At 39.7% G+C, this 22,484-nt stretch overlaps 1 protein-coding gene across 1 annotated transcript in view; it reads left to right on the top strand.

The window, feature by feature from the left end:
* Positions 1–1,472: 1,472 nt before the first annotated feature.
* The window catches only part of LOC142341364 (dynein intermediate chain 3, ciliary-like), a 50,022-nt gene continuing 29,010 nt past the window's right edge, over positions 1,473–22,484 (top strand). The window contains exons 1-2 of the mRNA XM_075392291.1: positions 1,473–1,562; positions 20,533–20,713. Of these exons, the coding sequence (XP_075248406.1) occupies positions 1,479–1,562; positions 20,533–20,713 (265 nt within the window). The 5' untranslated portion in view covers positions 1,473–1,478. The remainder of the gene's footprint in view (positions 1,563–20,532; positions 20,714–22,484) is intronic.

Here is a 22,484-nt window from a genome sequence, read left to right as displayed (position 1 = left end):
CTCGTACCCAAATTAGTCTATCCCCCAATTTTTAGGTCAATCCGAATTCAACTTCTGAAAAATACTATTTCAATTCAGGTGCTAACCAGCTTCCTGTGATAATTACCAATGTTCTCAAAAATCGCCATTTTACATCCTAAACCATTCCCAAGATCATGCAAAAACCTTAAGGCATACGTGCATTACATTACGACTGATTAATCCCAATATTTTTACTCAATTATTCGTATTTCACAATAAAATATATAAAAACCTTCAAATCACGCTACATCCGGTGTTAATAGCTCGGTGTCGGGTGGTCGGATTGTCCTGAAAACTATAACCGCAATAGAGGACCATTAGGGGTCCCTCCTCATCATTGACTTGGTTATCAACCAATAACTCCTTCCCATCCCAGGGGGGTCAGACAAATTTTTAACCGAGGATATTTCAAAAAACTTATAAACCGCCTTCTCTTATTTCCAAATGCCAACAAATTTCTCCCACAACTTTCTAAACCTTTCCTATAATCACCCGATACATTACTGCACAAGTACATCCTATTACGATTGGTTTATACCGTTATTTCATCCATAAACTATGAAATTTATACTGCAAAATATCAAAAACCGTCGAAAAACACCACTTCCGGTGCTAATAACTCAGATCGGAAAAGTTTAACCGGCCGCGCATCCCTATTGTATATGGAAAATCTTCAGGGCAACATCTCCACAAAATTTCAGATTCCAATGATGCATATAACTTAAAGAATTCGAGTGTATCAGGTTTTGGGGTGCAGATTATTTTGCAAATTTGAAATCACACTGTTAGTTACTTCAAATTGAAATTCCAATTCTGTTCAAATTATCTAGTTCGCTTCAAATGTTCGCTCTCTAGTTTTCTTCTAAAATCAAATCACTCATTTCGACTTGGGTCTGATGCACAAATACAACTCTTCTAATTAATCAAAATATATTGACAGCTCAATATGCTTTTGTTCATCAATTTGTTTGTTTAAGATATATCACTGAACTCCCCTCTGGCGCCTTCGAAACAATAACCCTTTAAGAAAGAAAGTTTATTTCAAAACCTAATTAACTTGTCAAAGTTGACCTAAATTATCTAACTTACTCGCAGTATCTGGTTATTTCATGCGTCCTACAGAATCGCATTATAAATATATGATAGTTCGATCCTTAAGCTATAGTAGAAATAACGTCTAAAACCCTGTACTTGTTTATCTATTGGAACATAAAGTTGTATTGATTTTACTGGAAACCTAGAACAAAGTTAAATGAAAGTCTCTCCTCGCTTGCTGCTCTCGCACGTTTTTGAAAAAATGTTGCTTAATAAAATGTAGGCTGAGTTATAATGGGAAAAACTCCAAAATATATGCGCCCAAATGGCGAGCTTTCTTAAAGCTCAATATACGTTCTTATAATTGCACGTGCACATTTGCTCAATGAGAATCGATAAGTGTGTGTTGTGTGGAATTGAGAATGTCTGAGATAGATTATCTGGCCAAGAGACCTGAGGTCACTCAGAAGCTAAACAAGGCCATCAAAGAGCAAGAACAGAAGAAGGTAACCACAAATTCAAATTTGGGGATTTTTGGGTCTATTGATCCCCCACTACGTTTTGTACCAGAAGTTACAATTTATTTGACCTTGTATGACAAATTATGGATCTCCCTGCCTCCCCCCAAGCTTAGTGATCATAACCTATAGACCTTTCCTCCCCAATCACCGTATATATGCCATAATACCAAACTGAGGGGGCTATAATTTTGTGGAGTGGTATAATTGGAAAGACTCGCAGACTCCCACTAAGTAACATCAATTTACAATGGTATATTTATGGTACTCGGGGGTTATATGGGGGCTAATATGGAAAAACGGAAAACTTCGATAAATTAGACCGAATAGATAATTTAGGCCTAGTTGGTCTCGTTCTGTCTTTTCCTAAGTCGCAATTGATGTCCAGCTCACCCTCATTATCCTGTAACCACGACAAATTGGGTTAATTGGGGTTCAGCGCCGATATGAAAGGTGCTCTATACCCGTCTCACCATCGATCAAGGCTTAGCTGACAGGATAAAAGTTTTCGACTTCTGGAGAGTTTTACACAAACAAATGAGTGCGCTGTTGACCGAGCGATTCTGAAAAAAAAATTAAGTAACATGAAAAGTATCGCGAAATTTCATTCGTTTACAAGATCGCAAACATTTTAAAAGTTTTTAAATAAAAAATTTAAACAATTAAATTAAAAAACCAAGTTGGTTAGTGTTACTTTCTGGAAAATTAAAAATGAAGCCTTATCAACACCCTAAATTAGAGCAACCTAAAGCTAAATCTTTGGGTCTTAAAATATTTGAGTTTTTTTGCTTTTTGTGCCCCCAGTTTATTGGTGCATTTTAATTTCACCCCCCCCCCCCCCCCACCCACCCAGTCGCGCATGCCAGATTTTTATATAGTGATTTTCTAGGTAATGGCACGCGTGCTCTTGTATCTGGGGTGCATAACGTACTTGGGTGGGGGCACAAACGGAAAATATTCTAATAGAAATTATTACGGTTCCTGATAATGTTCCGACTTCTTGAACACTTTAGTACTAATTTCTGTTAATAATTGTTAATGTTTGCTCTTTTCGAAATTTTTTCTTTTCGAATTGAAAATAGAAGTTTACTTTCCTTTGGAATAAATTTTAGTACAAAAGAACCGTTTTCTGCCTTAACTTATATTTTGATGCTACAAAAAGGACCTGGACATAATGGTTTACAGTGTTCGGCCGTTCCTTTTTCTTCTACTTAAAACTTCTACTAGAGCGGTCGGGCATTTTCAGTTTCTGCCTCTCCCCAGCTTAGTGGTTGCACTGTAATTGCAACCCTAGACGCACGCGCCATATTTTACATACTGATTTACTTTGTAATGACACATGCTCTGTTACTGGAGGATGTCTAACGTACTGGATGAGGGGTGAAAACAGAAAAAATCCGAGCGGTCAATTGGTTGGTAAAGAACATTGAACAAAAAACTTTTGTTCAATTTTCTTCACCAACCAATTGACCGCTCGGCTGGGGAGAGGCAGAAACCGAAAATGCTCGATATAATGACCTATGACCAGTATTTTTGCTTCTACTGATATTCTGTAAGTGGCTCATTATAAAAATTTTAAACTATTTTACAAATAGTCGAGTCTTTTCCGTCTTTTCCGTTTGTAACCACCCCAGTACGTTTTTCACCACCCCGTAACAGAGCACATGCTATTGCATAGTAAGTCATTATGTAAAAATTTATGCGCGTGATGTTTTGGGTGCAAATCATAAGCACTCGCTAAGCTTGGGGGACATAAACGTAAAGGATTGATATTTTGTTTTTCCAGATCCAAATAAGACACTGCCAGTTGTATACCTCTTGAAAAGATCCAAAAAATTAACGGTACTTTTGTTATGTTGAGTTCTGCTGAAAAAATGTTCGATTGTTTCAAGAGGTATATAACTGCCAGTGTCTTATTTGGATCTGAAAAAACAAAATTTCAACCCTTTACTTTTATGTCCCCCAAGCTTAGCGAGTGCTTATGATTTGCACCCAAAACATCACGCGCAAAAATTTATACATAATGATTTACTATGCAATGGCATGTGCTTTGTTACGGGGGACGAAAAACGTACTGGGGTGGTTACAAACGGAAAAAACGGAAAAGACGGAAAAGATTCGACTATTTGTATAATAGTTTGAAATTTTTATGGTGAGCCACTTACCGAATATCAGTAGAAGGATAAAATACTGGTCATAGGTCATTATATCGAACATTTTTGCACACGGCAATAACCAATTCTGAACTTCTGATGAGAAATATGGGAGACTGTTTTTACCAGGCTAAGAAGTTGTTTAAAAAGTAGTGATTGTGCTCCGTGAGCATTCTACGGAGAAAAATCTTTGTTCGATTTTAAGTCAAAAGAACAAAGACGCGGATAATACCATACTGAGGGGGCTATAATTTTGTGGAGTGGTATAATTGGAAAGGCTCAAAAACACTCGCAGACTCCGACTAAGTGACATCAACTTACAATGGCATACTAACGGTATTCGGGGGTTATATGGGGACTATAATATGGAAAGACGGAAAGCTTAGATACTTTAGGCGGAATAGATAATTTAGGCCTAGTTGGTCTCGATCTGTCTTTTCCCAAGTCGCAATTGATGTCCAGCTCACCCTCATTATCCTGTAACCACGACAAATTGGGTTAATTGGGGTTCAGCGCCGATATGATAGGTGCTCTATGCCCGTCTCACCATCGATCAAGGCTTAGCTGACATGATTAAAGTTTTTGACTTCGGGAGAGTTTTACACTAAGAAATGAGTGCGCTGTTGACCGAGCGATTCTGAAAAAAAAATTGAATAACATGAAAAGAATCGCGAAATTTCATTCGTTTACAAGATCACAAACATTTTAAAAAAGTTTTTAAATAAAAATTTTAAACAATTAAATAAAAAACCAAGTTGGTTATCGTTACTTTCTGGAAAATTAAAAATGAAGCCTTATCAACACACTAAATTAGAGCAACCTAAAGCTAAATCTTTGGGTCTTAAAATATTTGAGTTTTTTGCTTTTTGTGCCCCCCAGTTTATTGGTGCATTTTATTTTCACCCCCCCACCCATCCAGTCGCGAATGCCAGATTTTTATATAGTAATTTTCTAGGTAATGGCACGCGTGCTCTTGTATCTGGGGTGCATAACGTACTTGGATGGCGGCACAAACGAAAAATATTCTAATAGAAAAGATTACGGTTCCTGATAATGTTCCGACTTCTTGAACATTTTCGTACTAATTTCTGTAAATATTTGTTAATGTCTGCTCTTTTCGAAAATTTTTTAAATTAAAATTAGAAGTTTACTTTCTCTGGAATAAGTTTTAGTTCAAAAGAACCGTTTTCTGCCTTAACTTATACTTTTGCTTCTACTGATATTCGGTAAGTGGCTCATTATAGAAATTTTAAGCTATTATACAAATAGTCGAATCTTTTCCGTCTTTTCCGCATGTAACCACCCCAGTACGTTTTTCAACCCCCCCCCCCCGTAACAGAGCACATGCTATTGCATAGTAAGTCATTATGTAAAAATTTATGCGCGTGATGTTTTGGGTGCAAATCATAAGCACTCGCTAAGCTTGGGGACATAAACGTAAAAGATTGATATTTTGTTTTTCCAGATCCAAATAAGACGCTGCCAGTTATATACCTCTTGAAACAATCGATCTTCTACCTCTTGTAAAGATCCAAAAAATTAACGGTACTTTTGTTATGTTTAGTTCTGCTGAGAAAATGTTCAATTGTTTCAAGAGGTATATAACTGGCAGTGTCTTATTTGGATGTGGAAAAACAAAATTTCAATCCTTTACTTTTATGTCCCCCAAGCTTAGCGAGTGCTTATGATTTGCACCCAAAACATCACGCGCAAAAATTTATACATAATGACTTACTATGCAATGGCATGTGCTCTGTTACCGGGGGGGGGGTGAAAAACGTACTGGGGTGGTTAGAAACGGAAAGGACGGAAAAGATTCGACTATTTGTGTAATAGTTTAAAATTTTTATGATGAGCCACTTACCGAATATCAGTAGAAGGAAAAATACTGGTCATAGGTCATTATATCGAACATTTTTGCACACGGCAATAACCAAAATTGTTACATAATGACTTACTATGCAATGACATGTGCTCTGTTACCGGTGGGGGGGGGGGGGGTGAAAAACGTACTGGGGTGGTTAGAAACGGAAAGGACGGAAAAGATTCGACTATTTGTGTAATAGTTTGAAATTTTTATGATGAGCCACTTACCGCATATCAGTAGAAGGAAAAAATACTGGTCATAGGTCATTATATCGAACATTTTTGCACACGGCAATAACCTTTTCTCAACTTCTGATTAGAAATATGGGAGACTGTTTTTGCCAGGCTAAGAAATTGTTTAAAAAGTAGTGATTGTGCTCCGTGAGCATTCTACTGAGAAAAACCTTTGTTCGATTTTAAGTCAAAAGAACAAAGACGCGGATTAACTTTCATATCAGTTAAATTTCTGTGTTTACGTCACCGTCAACTTGACATTTCCATTTATTTTTATCGGCACAAAAAGTCGGGAATAATTATGGCATGTAAATTTAAAGAAAAAAAAGATATCGGTGGGTTTATGTTGAACATGAAATGAAACTTATTGCTAATTTTCTTCAAAATTGTTTTTGAAACAACAATAGTTATGACAGTTTCTTCAAACAAGATCAAAAGGTTTTTATATTACTTTCAAACTGGTTCTTCAAAAGCTGGGAATTAATTTGAGCTGAGCATTTTTTCTTGGTGATAACTATGCCCCTCTCTTGCGCAAGCCCACAATTCTGCGACACAAAAGGTAAATTATTTGTTGTTTTTAATATTTTCAAAATAAACATATTTTTGCAAAATGATTTACTATGTAATGGCATGTGCTCTGTAACTGGGGGTGTATAACGTACTGGTGGCTCAATGGGAAGAAATCCCAAAACTTTATGCTCCAGCTGCATACTATATGTAACGCCTAGACAGAGATCAAGGGCCATCGCATAGTAAATACACAAGTACAAATATGGCATATAGGGTAAGGTGATGCATATGAGTTCGTCTTCATTAGTATTTCAATCTTTTATTTGTTTTGAAGCATAGTTTTTTGCGGTTCTCATTTTAAAAATGAACGTTTAACAAGTTATAGTTACTATCAACAGTAAACTGTGCAGTGGCAAGATGATCTCATAAAAATAATAAAACCAAAAAATCCGTTTTAAGGTTGGTAACTTGGATTATTTGCCTTATTGTCCCTACGCTTATACGATCGTTAGTATTTGCAACCCTTAGTTGCACGCAACATATTTTCCAAAAATTTTTTGGAGGTTATGGAGGTTGCATATAGAACTGGGGGAACAAAGCGAAAAAATCCAATATCTGTTCGCTATTGGAATCATTTTTTTCCGAGATTTGAAAAATAATTTTGTTGCTCTATAATGATTTTTAAAATTCAACAAAGCCTTAGCATGCTAAAGTTGGATTCCAATATTGTATAGTTTTGTTCACAATGAGTTGAGTGCCCTGTTGCTCGGACAATTCTGAAAAACAGATTTCAGTAACCAGACAAGAATTGAGAAGTTTCATTCGTTTACATGAGGGAAATTTTTAAATTTTTTCAATTAAATCACTCAAACAAGTAAATTGAATTACACACTCTTCTTTTCTAGAGGACTAAGTGGATCAGCTGCTTATTGAAGCCGAAGAGAATATAGTTTTTCCTTTGTGAAAATTAATGTCATCGTTAAGGACTTCGTATCAGTTGTCGGATTAGGTTTCATTCTTCTGTGCTCCTGCTTTTTTTCAATAGATTGTATTATAGCAATTTTAAAAACAATGAAAGATGGCTTCAATGTTTTGTTTTTCCATAATAACTGGCTGACAAAACAACGCCCACATTGGTGTGGTCTTTTTACAAAAGTTGTGGGAGGTAAACATTCTATGCCCCAAAACAACAAGGGCAAAAATGACAAAGACTTAACACGCACTGCTTAGTGTCTCAAAATGTTTTTGACAGCCGTATGCTCATTTTCAAGTGTATATTTTCCGTTTGTGCCCATCCAGTACGTTATGCGCAACCCCCCCCCCCCCGCCCAATTTCAGAGCACGTGCCATTACATAGTAAATCATTCTGAAAAAAGACTCAACATGCGCTGCTTAGTGTCTCAAAATATATTTGAAAACCACATGCTTTTTTTCAGGTGTGTCTTTTCTGTTTGTGCCCATCCAGTACGTTATGCGCAACCCCCCCCCCCCCAATTTCAGAGCACGTGCCATTACATAGTAAATCATTCTGAAAAAAGACTCAACATGCGCTGCTTAGTGGGGTCTTTCCCATTATAGCCCCCCCAGCTTAGTGGTCAGATAACCTATAGCCCCCCCCCCAAAGAAATCATGGTAATTATACCATAATGGGGGGCTATAATTTCATGGGGGGCTATAATGGGAAAGACCCGCTTAGTGTCTCAAAATATATTTGAAAACCACATGCTTTTTTCAAGTGTATCTTTTGTGTTTGTGCCCACCCAGTACGTTATGTGCCCTCCCCAGTTACAGAGCACGTGCCATTGCATAGTAAATCATTATGAACAAAAAACTCAGCATACGCTGCTTAGTGTTTCAAAAAAAAATTTTGACAACCGCATTCTTTTTTCAAGAGGATTTTTTCCGTTTGTGCCACCCAACACGTTATTTGCCCCCCAGTTAAAGAGAGCGTGCCATTACATAGTAAATCATTATGAAAAAAGACTCAACATACACTGCTTAGTTTCGTAAAATATATTTGACAACCACATGCATTTGTTCAAGAAGATTTTTTACGTTTGCGCCCCCAGTATGTTATGCACTCCCCAGTTACAGAGCACGTGCCAGTACAAAGCGAATCATTATGCAAAAAAACTCAACATGCGCTTCTTACTGTCTGAAAGTTTTTTTGACAACCACATTCTTTTTTAAAGTGTACCTTTTTCCGTTTGTGCCCACACATTACGTCATGATCCCCCCAGTTACAGAGCACGTGCTATTACATAGTAAATCTTAATGAAAAAAACTCAACATGCGCTGCTTAGTGTCGCAAAAATTTTTTGACGACCAAATGCTTTTTTAAAGAGAATCTTTTCCGTCTGTGCCCCCAGTATGATATGCGCTCCCCAGTTACAGAGCACGTGCCACTACAAAGTAAATCTTTATGTAAAATTATGGCATGTGGCTCTGAGGGCGCAAATAATATGCGCCCACTAAGCTGGGGAAGGGGGGCACAAGCGGAAAAGATCCTTTCAAGTATTCAATTTTCTCATGGTTTTTGGTTTTAGCGAGGCTTCAATTTTTGGATAAATCAATTTTTTTTGTTACGTTCAATTGTACATACAATTCTTGTTTTTCTCACTATCTCGCAGAAAACTTTAATTTTTGTTTGCATATTCTCTCAAAGCGAAGCTTTGAATACTTAAATTTCCATAAAAAGAAGGTAGTGCCAAAAATTAAGGTGAAACCAAAAACCCTGATATATGTCGCAAGTTTTCAATTATAACAAGCTTTTGACCTATTGTACAAACGTTTTTTGATGTAAGTAGATCTATTTTTTTGTTCAAATTTTAACTGAAAAATGAGGCAGCAGAAACTTTATTTGGAACAATGGAACTTCAACAACTTTAAAACATCCTAATTTAGCGGACTTGAATGGCTAAAATCTTCCATTTAAACTTAACCTGAATACGGTTGATGCGCGGGTGTTGAGCAACCTAATAAATGGAAGAAACGTTTCACAAAAAAAGTGGTATCTCGAGCCTGTTTCGAAAAAATTAAAGCGTACTGGTGAATATGAACAACGCATCAAAGAGATTGAGGGTTAGAGTCCCTGCATAGTCTGGTGTTTTTGCACCATAGAATTCCGGAAACTTTGTTTGTGCTCTATGTGAATACACTCTATCGTATGTTTAAACTCTTCAAGATAGTCAACTGTATTCAAACGGATTAAAGCAAAAAGCACATCCTAAAGGCTTGGCAAACCTAACTGTATTTGTTAGCAGGTATTTGATCTGAGCCGACTTTCGGCTCAGATCGGTCACCGATAAGTTTTCGAAACGTGAAAATATTCAGCCTAAAAAGAGCGCAACCGATTCAGTTTATTAGTTGGCTCAACGAAAATCATGTTAACCGAACTTTTTCTGAGCTTTCTACGTATAAAAGATCGGATATAAGGCTTACATGGTTAAGAAATTACGTAATAAAACTTTCTTTCAATTGCTGGTTTATTTAAATAGCGTTGCTCATTTACGCGGTAACATCGTCCGGCCCGGAGGAAAATGTTGGGAGGATCGGTACCAGCTTTAAGAGTGGGCGGACGAGCGATCCGGACGACGTGTATACGACGACGGAGCGGGCGAAGCTGTCGGAGCCGTACCGGAGTTCTTCAACCCAAGGTGTTGGATAGTAACCCCTAGGGTTGCTTTCTTCAACAATCCACACTGAATCACCAAACTTGAGGTGCTGCTCGGCAGGCGTCTGCCACTTAGATCTACGGTTCAGCGCTGATACATACTCCTAAAGCCAACGTGCCCAAATTGCATGTGCGTAGGACTGTGCACGGGCGTACCACTTGCGATGATCGAACTCGTCGATGCCAACGATGGACGGAGTTCCGACTGCTTGGTTACCAATTAGAAAATGGTTAGATGTTATTGCGCCTAGGTCGGACGGGTCAACGCTTACGGGCATTAACGGACGTGCGTTTAGTGCGTGTTCAACAAGACAAAAAGTGGTGTTCAACACTTCATCTGTGAGGCAGCGTGTACCGAGGATGGTGTACAGCACCCCTTAAAAACTACGGACCAACATCTTCCAGATGCCACCTTGGAGCGGTGCACTGGGTGGATTGAACCTCCACTTATTGCCCTTATGTGCAAGTTTGGTGGCGATGTTAATCGTATTCCATTTTTCGATACCTTTACGGAGCTCTTTCTCCGCTCCCATAAAGTTCGTACCATTATCTGACCAAATCACAGCGGGTGTACCCCGACGTAAGACGAATCGATCCACTCCCAATACACAGGAACTATTTTCTATGGAGGGAACGTCTTCAACATGGTCAGCACGAGTAGTCAGACAAGTGAAGAGAAATCCCCACCTCTTCTCGGTAATACGACGAACGGTGACATAGAATGGGCCGAAGTAATCAACCCCGGCATTGTCAAAGGGAGGAGACTGGTATGCGAGTCTCTCCTTTGAGAGGTCTGCCATGATCGGATGAATGGTTGCTGCACGGAACTTTCTACACAAGACGCAGTTTGATTTGATGAAACGCAGTGTGGAATGAAGTTTAAGGGTGGCATAAATTTCCTGCACCTCTGACCATAAGTAATCGATGCCCTGATGATGGTTCTTCAGATGAGTATGTCGCAGGAACAATTTGAGAAAAGTATGACGCGCATCCAGCACGATAGGATGCGTAATGTCAAAGTAAGTTTCCACTGGCGTCGTAATCGCCCAAAAGACCGGATGAGGCCATGAGGCCCAATAAACGGAGTAAACTGAGCAATGCGACTGCTCCTCTCAATGGATTTATTTTCAAGAATATCCCTTTTTTCGGTATTAAAGGACTCTCCTTGAACTAAGTACTGGAGATGACACTCAGCTTCGTCAAGCTCAACAGGATCCGCTATGCTGCCATCTACGGTACGGTAACTTTCATAAGATGGTAAAAACCGGAGCATATATGCGGTGACACCAAGTAGTTTTCGATAAAAACCGAACTTATCAAATGGGATTAGAATAATTCTTTGTTCCTTAAGGGGCTTGGTTTCGGATGCGGCTAAAGATGAGACGGAGTCATCGTCTTGTTCCTCTGTTACAACGCCGAGCCTGATGTTATCAACAACGTCAGTATTTGGTACGAAAGGGAATTTCTTAGTTCTCAAGAAGTCAAGACCTCTCAACCAGCTAATCAATTTCAAAACTTCAGCGGACATACCACGTTTGCCAATGTCTGCCGGATTATCTTTCGTAGCGACGTGGTTCCATTGGACAACGCTGGTGATCTCCAGAATTTCACTAATACGATTTGCGATGAAAATGGGGGGTTTATTTTTTGAGTTTATCCACTGCAAGACGATAGTACTATCTGTCCACATAAGCACTTTATCCACAGTCACCATTAAGGCTCGACAGATTTCCCTTTTTAAACGCGTAGCGAGGAGAGCGGCTTGAATTTCCAACTTAGGAACTGCCATTACCTTCATAGGTGCAATACTGGCCTTGCCCAAGACAAACGCCATCTCTGTTGTATTCTCCCCGGAAGTGCATGATACTCGAGTCTTAGGAAAACCTACTGCACTGAATACGTATTGCGAGCTATCACCAAACACGTGGAGTTCAAGATGTTAGAATGTTCCTGAAAAGTAACTTCTTGGTATAGTGATCTCAGCTAACTGCGGCAATTCAACACACCAGGAATTTGTCAACTGTGTTTTTTAGGTATCTCGTAATCCCAACTTTGTCCGATGGCATGCTAAATGTCTTTCAAGATTAAATCAGCACCAACAGTAAACGGTGCGACAAGACCAATCGGGTCATAGACCCTTGACACAAGGCTTAAGACAAAGCGGTGTTTTAAATTTTTCAAGATCGTGATGTTGGTGCCCCTGCTCACAACAAGAGTATCGTTGTTGTGATCCCGCTTAATCCCAAGTAAGTGCATTGATTCCTCCTTGGACGAAACGATGACTTTCGGTTCGGTGGATTGAGCAGACACATCAATTCGATCAGCCATATCTGGTACATTGCTTAATAAATTTAGTAAGCTTAAACCCAACTAGCTGGAGAAGATGTACCAATTCCTTCGACATAATGAGAGCCCTCTCGGGGATTCAGCTGAGTCTAAGTAATCGTCCATGTAGAAGTTCTCAAGGACGACTTTCGCAGCTCCTGGCTACTCCTTAGCATTATCGCTTGCAGTGCGTTGGAGTGCGTAGTTGTTGCAGGTAGGCGAAGCTTTCGCCCAAAAGGTGTGGCGCATTTACTGGTGTACCACTACATTTGATGTGGGGTCCTCGCGCCACAAAAAGCGCAATGATGGCTGATCACAGGGTAACACTCCAACTTGGAGAACATTCCCTCGAATGTCTGCGGATGCGGCAAATGGATGTTTTCCGAACCGTAGTAGTTCATAGATAAAGTCTTTGTGGTAGCTCGGGTCCGGTGAGTAATGGTTTTTTAAGAGATGCGCCATGCAATCTAGCTGTTCCGTTTAGTACCCTACGGATCTTGCCTGGCTTGTTCTGATTAAAAACCGGATGTTGTGGTAGGTACCACCCTCAATCCGAGGAATTTTCCCCCTTATGAGGATCTTTGACCCCTACTACGTAGCCCTCGTCTAAGTCCTCTTTGATAGTATTCAAATACTTTTCCCTTAAAAGATGGTCTTTCGTAAGCCGCTTTTCCAAAGATTTTAATTGAACCAGCGCTGAGAAGTAATTATTGGGCTGTTCGTGTTATCTTCTGCCCATAGCATTCTGACATCGTACCTTTTTCCCTTATGCACTGTGGTGTTTTCAAGAATATCAAGCGCACGCGCATCAACGGCGGATCGTGGGTCTACTTGCTTCATTGCGCCGTACGATTCCATGTCGTACCAAGATTTTACCTGAGTAGCGAGTTCAAAATCTTGCTCCATATTTGCTTTAAGATTAGTCGAGATTTAACTTGAAGACGACGGTAGAGGGCCGCTTAGAACCCAACCAATAGGCAAGCGAACAGCGAAAGGTGAGCACTTCTCGTCGGCAGCGAAGTACTCTAACGGGCGGATGACATGATATACATCCTGTTCAAGTATCATCTCGATGTTTCCGTAGCAATATGTAACTCGGTCTAGATTTGCTAGGTGCGGGTATGTTTCCTGAAGTGCTATAATGTTGATCACGTCGGCGCCTACGTTCAAATCTTCCTTCACGTAAGAACTGATTTTAAATGGTTCAAATGCTTGGCTGTCACGTAGTGTTACAGTCAGTTCAAATAGTTTAGTGTCTACAAAATCCTGGGTATTTACATCCTTGACTGTTACTGTCAATGCTTTTCGTGCAAACCAAGTCAATTTGCAAGATAATTGGACAACCAAGAGTTACCGCACGCGGTATCGCCCAAAACTAAGGCCGTGGTATCTTTAGCGGAAGAGTTCGTCAATTGTAATTGAGTAAACTGAAGGAGGCCTTCCACATTACTCACAGATGACAAAGTAGTGGTATTACTCGATGATTGGACACTAGAAGGTTTACTTTGACTTGCGCCAGCATTAGAATGACTAATGTTGTTGGTTGAAGATGACTTTGACGGCTAAGAACTCTCAATTCCATTAAGAAGGGTATTATGGACCTATTGCAACCGCTCCTCCTCTATTTCCTAGGATTTGGGCATTGCCTGAAAATTTGCTTTTCTCTCAAACAAGAAAAGCACAGTTTTGCTTCCGTCACTACCTTTGCTCGCTGAGTGGGGGACTTTTCTTTAAATAGCCAACACCTCCAGATGCGGTGATTACCTTTACACACAATGCAGCGAGGGTTTCGTGGCGATGTCGATGTTAAGTCTGGTCTCTGAGTGCCCTTAGTTTGCGTATTTGAAGCAAAGGTCCTTGAGGCAACTTTGTTCTTGACTACTGAGTTGATGTTATCCTCAGTTTTTACATTTGATGATGTTTGTTTCATTAAGTTGTGTCCCTCGGCTTTTTGCTTCAACCAGTCTTTGAAGACAAGGAGTATCGGCTTTGCCCAATGCTGTTGGACCGTGAAAAGTGACCAAGACTTTCATATTGGGCGGCAATTTTTGCACTGCCGTGTTAAGGAGTGAGGCGCTCTTAAGGTCCGATTCATATGAAAATGATTTAAAGCCCCAAACAAGACCTGAAATTATTGCAGAGTAGTTTGATGTTATCACTATTGTGCATTTTATGTTGTGGAAAAGAACTGAGTTTGTCTAATTGTGCACTGAGTACGGCCTGGGGTTGGCCAAATTTACGTTCGAGTGTCTTAAGTGCGTCCCTATACATGAATCCACAGTATGCGAACTCAACAATGGCAGTTTTAGCTTTTCAAATTACAAGAGGACATCATAACTTAGCATCATCAGTCAACGACTGTGAGTCTATGGCGCTTTTAAATTGTCCGAACCATTCATGCCACTGCAGGGGATCACCTGAAAACTACCACTTGGGCAATGGATTGTTCATCTTGCAATCTTTGCGTCCGCAAACTGCTTTACCAAATCCGCGGAGTCCAAAGAAGGAGCCGAAGGTGTGGGATGCCGCGGGCAACGGCAACAAGACGCGTTCGGAACGGTAGCTCCATACGTTGGCGGAATGATCGGAGTAACAAAAGGGGAGGGGGTACCTGTGGAAGAACTAACTGGATTCGGTTGAATGAAGTCTGATGTTACCTGATTTTGGGACCTTGTTGCTGCTTGTTCATGAAAAGAGCACCGGAGCAACGTAGAGACATGAGGGTTGCTTAACGGGGCCCAGTTGCACGGTGTTTAAGTTTACAGATGTATCTTCAAGTGGTAATGCATCAGAAGGGACTGCTGCGGGAATACACCAGACGTTTGAATCCTGAGGAGCAGGAGCTGCGTGGGTTTAGAGACAACATTTTGGGGCTGGTAGCTCTTTTGTGACGGCGGTGGATGAATTAATTGTGGTACAAAAATGTTTGCGGAGGAAATGAGTTCTGCAGATGGAGAAAAGGTTAACGGATTAACGTTATTCGCCACGGGGATATTGACTTGTAGTGGGAGTGCTTGTGGCGGCGAAGGAGCAAAAGGGAATGCCGGTGGGATTAACGGGAAATGCGGTGGTAAGGGATTTAACACGGGGGTTGGGGGGCAGGTAAATTTATGTATGCTTGTGGCGGATTAGGTGCTAGCGGAGCTTTAGCGAGTGCTTTGAAAGGTGGTGAAAGTGGAGGGCTCACTAGATTCAACTGTCCCGGCATGCTCGACCTCCGATGGAATTGTTGATCTAACTGTAAACCATCGCAGTGCATTGTTGCTTGAAACAGTTGTCGGGCTGTGTTCGGGACGTTTTGTTAAGTTGGCATACCAAAGATTATTTGGGGGGTAATGAAAGCGTATATTGAGGCTGTTGCTGCTGTTGCATGATGTTATTTGCAACATGTGCATTATTGGTTACATTGGTTCTACTACTTGGTTCTTGCGGCTCATGGACAGGGAGTTCGATATTAGTCTCATCTTGACCATTTGTATTGGAATTAGAGTGTGAATTTGGAGGTTGAGTTGAAGAAGGACGTGGGACAATTGTTTGACTGGATTGGGCGATTGAACCAGAAAAATGCAAGCCCTGTTCATTTGCAATGTATGCCTTCCTCTTGGCCGGTGACGAATTGACCCATTCTTGAAAGAGTTTCTTGCTCTTGACTGAACTTCCTTCCATAAAGAGCTCGCTCGTTTTGCCTGCACTAAACCCGTCTGATGATGGTTTTGTCATTCACTCAATTCCCTTAAGGGCTGCTGCAGCTATCTGCTTGCGATGTTCTTCCTCAAGCTGCTGTATGACCAATTTTGCAATTGCGCTTGTGTTTCAATTTTAAGACGTTGTCTAGCAATCCGCAGCTCTGCCTCATGCTGTTTCTCAAGTTTCTCCCGTTTGAGTCTTGATATTTCTTTATCTCGTTGACGCTGACTTGATCTTTTTGAGGAAGTCTTGTGTGAACCTGATCTTGAATGGTGAGAGCTATACTGCTCTGCTGTCTCTTTGTCTTGGAACGAATTGATATACCCTCGAGCAGCAGCAGTGAAATGGTCAATTTTCTTAGTTACAGCCTCTAATCATTTTTCAAGGTTCTTATACGCAGCATCTGGATCTTCATTATTTTGTGATAGATCAAAAAGCTCTTCATTCTCATCGACTACTCTAGTAAAAGCATATTTGCACTTCACAATCAGATTTCACTGTAGATGTTATTAAGTTCAGCTTCTAATTTTGCCCTCGCACTATAAAGTTTGTAGAATTCGTCCTGCAATGTTGCCATGATCTTATCAAAACAGGAATCAAAAGTTTAATTCTACAATAGCGGGGAGCACATTCAAAACACAAAGGAGTTAACTCGAACCCTAGTATGACGGTTTGACTAGCAAACCGCCAAAGAACAAAGGTTTTCGTCGAATACAACAGTATCTTGCGAAGGAAAGAAAGAACAGTGAGCGCAAAAGCGCGACACGAGACAGAATGGGAGACGGATGGGAGGGACGGGAAGAGACGCGGAACGTAGTCCACAAGGAAATGGGAAACCGGATGGACGAACGGGAACGTCGGGCCAACATTGCGAAACAAAGCGGGAGAACGGTACGGGCGGGAAGGAAACGTCGGGAAAATGGCTCTTGACAAAGCGGGATAAGGTTCCGGAGCAGGACCAAATGTCGGGTGAACTACGCACGACGAGGCGGGGAACAATGCGGACGGAACGTAAACGTTGAGCGGGTAGCACGCAACGCAACGGAAAGCCGGGTTAGCACGTGCGGGTGACTGTAAAACACTAGCGGGTAGGCGGGGAGAACAAGGCTAGCAGGCAACAGCAACAAACGCAACCAAAGAAACTAGTCGTAACTCCAAAACAAACTTAAGTCACACCCTAGAAAGAAAGAGAGAAGCTGATCTCAGGCAAACTAGCTCAAGTCATTATGGGGCTTTATCTAACAATGTCAAAACAATTTACGGCAACGACGTAGTATAACCAAAAATCGAAAAGATCAGGAAATTTGATAGCCGTAGCTCCAGAACAAACTTAAGTCACACCCCAGCAAACCACCGTACCAAGAAAACAAAAGTATATAATACCAAAATTATTCAAGCTACAAAAAAATTGCTAGCAAACAAGTGTGGTGAAAGTCAAGAAACAAACCAGCCGTAACTCCAGAAAGAACTTAAGTCAAACCCTAGCAAGAAACGAGACTAAACAACCAACAGCATACTAACAGAAAAAGTTTTTACTGCAGCAAAACTCAACATACTACATCATACAGCAGATAACCGGGGGATACGAAAAGACACGGCGAAACGGAGATGAAAAGACGGAAACGGAAAATGAAACCATATAACCTGCGGAAAACCTGCCAATAACTCAAAAATGGGGAAAGCAAACATTTAGTAAAGCGCTTTTAGAGAGAGCCAGCTACCAACTAGCCCGTAACTTGTGAGTAAACTAAGTAACACCACCAAACAGTGGGTAGAGTTCCAAAACAACGCAAGACTAAGAAACATTCAGGTTATCAAAGGCTTGAGTGAGTTCCGCATCCTCGAACGCATGAAGTGTGCGAAGCGTTTTACGACGGCGCTTACAAATTTTTTTTCATCGCGAGCGTGTTATCAAGGACCGGGGTTTGTTCTTATGTGCTAACACTATAGTGAGTGTTTTCAGCTCAAGCGCAGGCTTCTGATGTAACGCTGTGTACTCTCTAAATAAACAAGGATCTTTCTGTTTACGTCTAGACACAATGTCTTTCACTATATGGATGGTAACTAGAAAATTACGTTTGAGTTGATTGTAAATACCAGGAGTTCCCTCTCTGGGTCGATACACTATGGCTTCTATACGCTCCTGATAAACTTCAAGCACTGCAATAAACTGCGAAGGTGTTAAAGGCTTATTGTTCTTGCTTCGTTGACGTGAAAGCGAATTGTTCACATCATGCCATATAACTAGCCTATTTTTATCGCGAAAGAAGTGACTCAATTGAAATTGAGCGGTTTTTCGGACTTTCAAAGCGTTAGCGTTGAAGCTTAAATCCGGTAATGCGTAATCGTTATGTTTTCAACGATTTTGTGTTACTTGAGGCGCAGTTTTTATAGCGTGATGAAGTGAAATTGCAGCGAGGATGAATACCGTTAATATTTTTTCAGTACATCATTGACTGAATACTCGCTCAAAATCTCAAATTATTATCAGATTTTCGACTTTCAGATTTTTTCTTTTATAATTATGCTAATCCAATGTGGATAGATACAAAATTATGCGGTAAGTTTAAAAGTTAGCGCAAATTTAAAAAAAAATCAGATACTTGATTTTATTGGCAAAATTTGAAAAACTTGAGTTTGAGTTTTTTTCTCAAATCAACAGCTTTATGCAAATGTTACATGGACAATTAGACATTTTTCTATAAATGTTTAGAGCCAAAATTTTCTCAAGATTGGTCAAAAAATTTTTTGCCACGATTTTGTGTCATAAACAGGAAAAAAACACCGCAATTTGATTAATTCCGAATCGATATTTTTTAAACTGTAAGGGTAGTTGTCGGTGACCAGAGAAAATTATCTGAAAAAGTGTATATAATATCCGTGCAATTAATGGGGTTAGCTAGATTTGCCGGTTACAAAAATCAATTTAATGCACTAGCGAAGGTTTGGTAAAAGTTTGGTTGAGTCTTACTGTTTTTTTATGGTCTGAACCTCTGACTTGTCTTGTCTTCTTCTTGCATCTGATGCAAGTCCGCCTGTTTTTTAGCAAGAACCCAGCAGCAGTTGCTGACGAACCTACGGTAGTTGTTTCCGGTCCTCCGGCAGTTGAAGCAAGTCCTGTAGAGGTGGCTACACTTTCCAATATGATTTTTGCAGGGTTTTCTGTTATCACACAACTTGTTAATAGCTCTGCTGTGGTTGCTATTGACTCACAGTTTCATCCTGTTAAACCAAGGTGGCGTTGAAACTGTTTGGTGGTAACGTTGTAGTCACTGTTGCCAGAGGACTCATCTAGGCAGATTCCGGGTATAAGTAAAAGGTCAACACATGGTCTGATTAGACGGAACTAATTCGTTTCACACTGAATATCGATGTGCACATCCGCAAGGTCGTGTCCGCCACCAATCGAGACGAAAGAAAATGATGCACAAATAATGGTGGTCTAGTTCACCTAGCCAATCTGGGTGATAAAATGCAGCTGAAAGACGCTATTTGTAGTTTCGCATTGTAGCTCACCACATCTAATTACCAATTTAATCACAACAATTAATGTAAAATGTTCGTTGTTCGTGCCACTGATCTCGCGGCGCCAGAACATAGGTGAATACATTTTATGGTAAGTTTAAATTCATCGAGTTTGTCAACTGTATTCAAACGGATCAATGCAGAAAGCACATCACAGAGGCTCGGCAAATCTACTTGTATTTGTTAGCAGGTATTTTATCTGAGCTGACTTTCGCCTCAGATCGGTCACTGATAAGTTTTCGAAACATGAAAATATTAAGCTGAAAAAGAGCGCTATCGATTCAGTTTATTATTAGGCTCAACGAAAATTATGTTAACTGAACTTTTTCTGAACTTTCTACGTATAAAAGATCGGATATAAGGCTTACATGGTTAAGAAATTACGCAATAAAACTTTCTTTTAGGTTGCTGGTTTATTTACATAGAGTCGCTCATTTACGCGGTAACATGTGCCCCCCCCCCCCCAGCTTAATGGCGCGCATTATTTGCACATCCCAGACGCACCTGCCCTATTTTTACATAATGATTCACTGTGTAATGGCACGTGCTCTGTAACTGGGGGTTGCATAACGTACTGGTTTGGGGGCACAAACGGAAAAGATCCAGAAAACGATATGAAGGAAAACTTTCCAAATTAAATTGAAATGTTTTTTATTGCGAAGTTCTCAGTTCCCCGTTACTGAAAAGAACAGTGTGTCAATAGATTAGAAAAAATGGATGTTTTTAGCAAAACAGTAAATTTGGGTGCGCAAAAACGTCCTCTTCATTTAACTACAAACATACGTTGCACTGAAGACAGACTTATATAGCACACAGTTCTTCCTCCAAAAAACCAAAACCAAAACACTTCAATTGACAGACTTTCTAAATATATCACCCACAACTTTTTGTTGGTAAAATTTATAGATCTGGGACCAGCTAAACGTGCAGTTCATTGCATCATATATGGGAACAATTATTCCATTGGTTGATTATAATTTTTCAGGCAGAGCGAGCACAAGGCGTTCGCGGGGGCGGAGGAGGGGAAGATGATGAGTCAGGGGAGGAGGTGTCCGGGGAGGCTACAGAGCAGGAGGTTGCTCTGTTTGTGGACATTGGCGTGATGGCACTAAAGGACGTGAAGGATGTCGAAATGCAGACTGCAAATCCACCGTTGCTTCAAAAAGGTTTCCGAATCACTTTTTTAATCAACCAAGGTAAAATCATATCCAAAAAGTAAAATATACATTAAAAACATATATAAAACATAAAATTAAAACATTGCTGATACCATACATAAAAGTGAAACACAAAAAAGTAACACAAACATCACAGCGCGGGATCCAGCTCACAGCCACCTATACTGAACTACACAAAGACTCACAGCTCGAAAAACGGGTGTCCCAATTTTTCAAGTCAATTAATTAATAATAATAATGACAATAAATTGTTTACGGATCCGCATTTTACAAATGAGTACTTATATTAATTAAAAACAATTCACCTCATAGTAGGTATAGGCCTTTACATGGAAAAAACCATAAACCATAAAACTAACCACAAACAATCTACAGATTTCTTGTATTGCAGTACGAATGAGTACAACTAAAATACTAATATCTTGTGTATACAATCCTCCAAACGCTACAACTTTTAAAACTTTTGACATACTAGAACAGTTTCTCGATTAAATGCTTGTTTCTCCTGAAACTCTACAAATTGTTTGCGATGACTTCACGTTGATCTACTTCAGAAAAAAATAATCAAAAGAGACTGATAAATTTAATGAACGGAACCAATCTGGATATTTCAAAAATTTTGTTGCCGACTAGGGAATCTGCTCCCACAAAAACGTGCCTAGACATTTTTTTCTATTTGTTCATTTGAAATTTCAACAAATAAGTCTGATGTTACGTATCATCATACTGTACTTGCAACAGTTGATGCAACTTCTACGGAAAGTATTCTTATTCGGAGTAAATTTTCAAGAAACTGGAAATCATTAATGAAAAAAATATATGCTCAGAGAGGCACAAATGTTTTTGCAGGAAAAACTAAAAAGAACTATTCGCCGAAAAGATAACAATTGACAAACAGCTCTATAAATCACAGGAAAATTTCGCGATGACTTCGGAAAAAGGTTTTCTCATGAAAAAGTGGAAAGCGCCGATACAAAAAGCTGGGTAGATAATGAAGTAAAAAGAGAAGCGGCAAAAAAGAAACAACTAAGGCGGAAAAAGATTGAACAAATCAAATTTGCAAAATGAATTATTTTTACTAGAACAAGATGCTCATCGTAGTCAAGAAAAACACAAAATTGCTTTTCAATGTATACATCAAACAAACTGGAAAAACAGAACCGGAAAAAATGTCTGGAAATAGATAATACAATTTGTTGATGAGCAATTAATTAATCTGTTTCCTTAAAACTTCAGTTTATGCTTTTTTTTCTTATTCTTTAACCGTGAATCACGTTAAATTCGCTACAAGTGAGAAAACATTGGATTCGCTGTATTACGTGCAAATTATTACCAAATTGCGATAAATTTAGGGGTGACTTGTTAGTTTTTGTTAAAGATGTGGTTAAAGCGGTGAATTTGTTTTCCATTTACCGCTTTGAAAGCCAATTTTGCATAAACTTATAGCAAATTTTGCAAGTTTCGTCTTTTCGTAAAAAGCTTTGCGCTAAGTTGAGCGATGCATTTTTGTTGCCTTCAGCGCATTGATCCCTTTCACCTCAAATTGTTATGCAAATTCACTGCAATCAGCGCACATCTTACTTACACCCTGGAAATATAGTGATAATGTAATTTACCGTCAGTTAGGCAATTATTTCGACAACCAAACCGATTTTCAAGATGCGTTTCAACAGAGTTTGGAGATGAGTTTCTAGAAAGGAAATATGCTTAGGCCAAAATGAATGCTGGTCCTGGCTTCAAAATTGCATGGTCTGCAAAC

Source organism: Convolutriloba macropyga, chromosome 6 (genome assembly GCF_964194025.1).
Source record: "Convolutriloba macropyga chromosome 6, txConMacr16.3, whole genome shotgun sequence".
In the NCBI taxonomy this organism is placed as follows: Eukaryota; Metazoa; Xenacoelomorpha; order Acoela; family Convolutidae; genus Convolutriloba; species Convolutriloba macropyga.
Note: the sequence above shows the minus strand (reverse complement) of the source record. Positions and strands in the feature narration are given on the sequence as shown.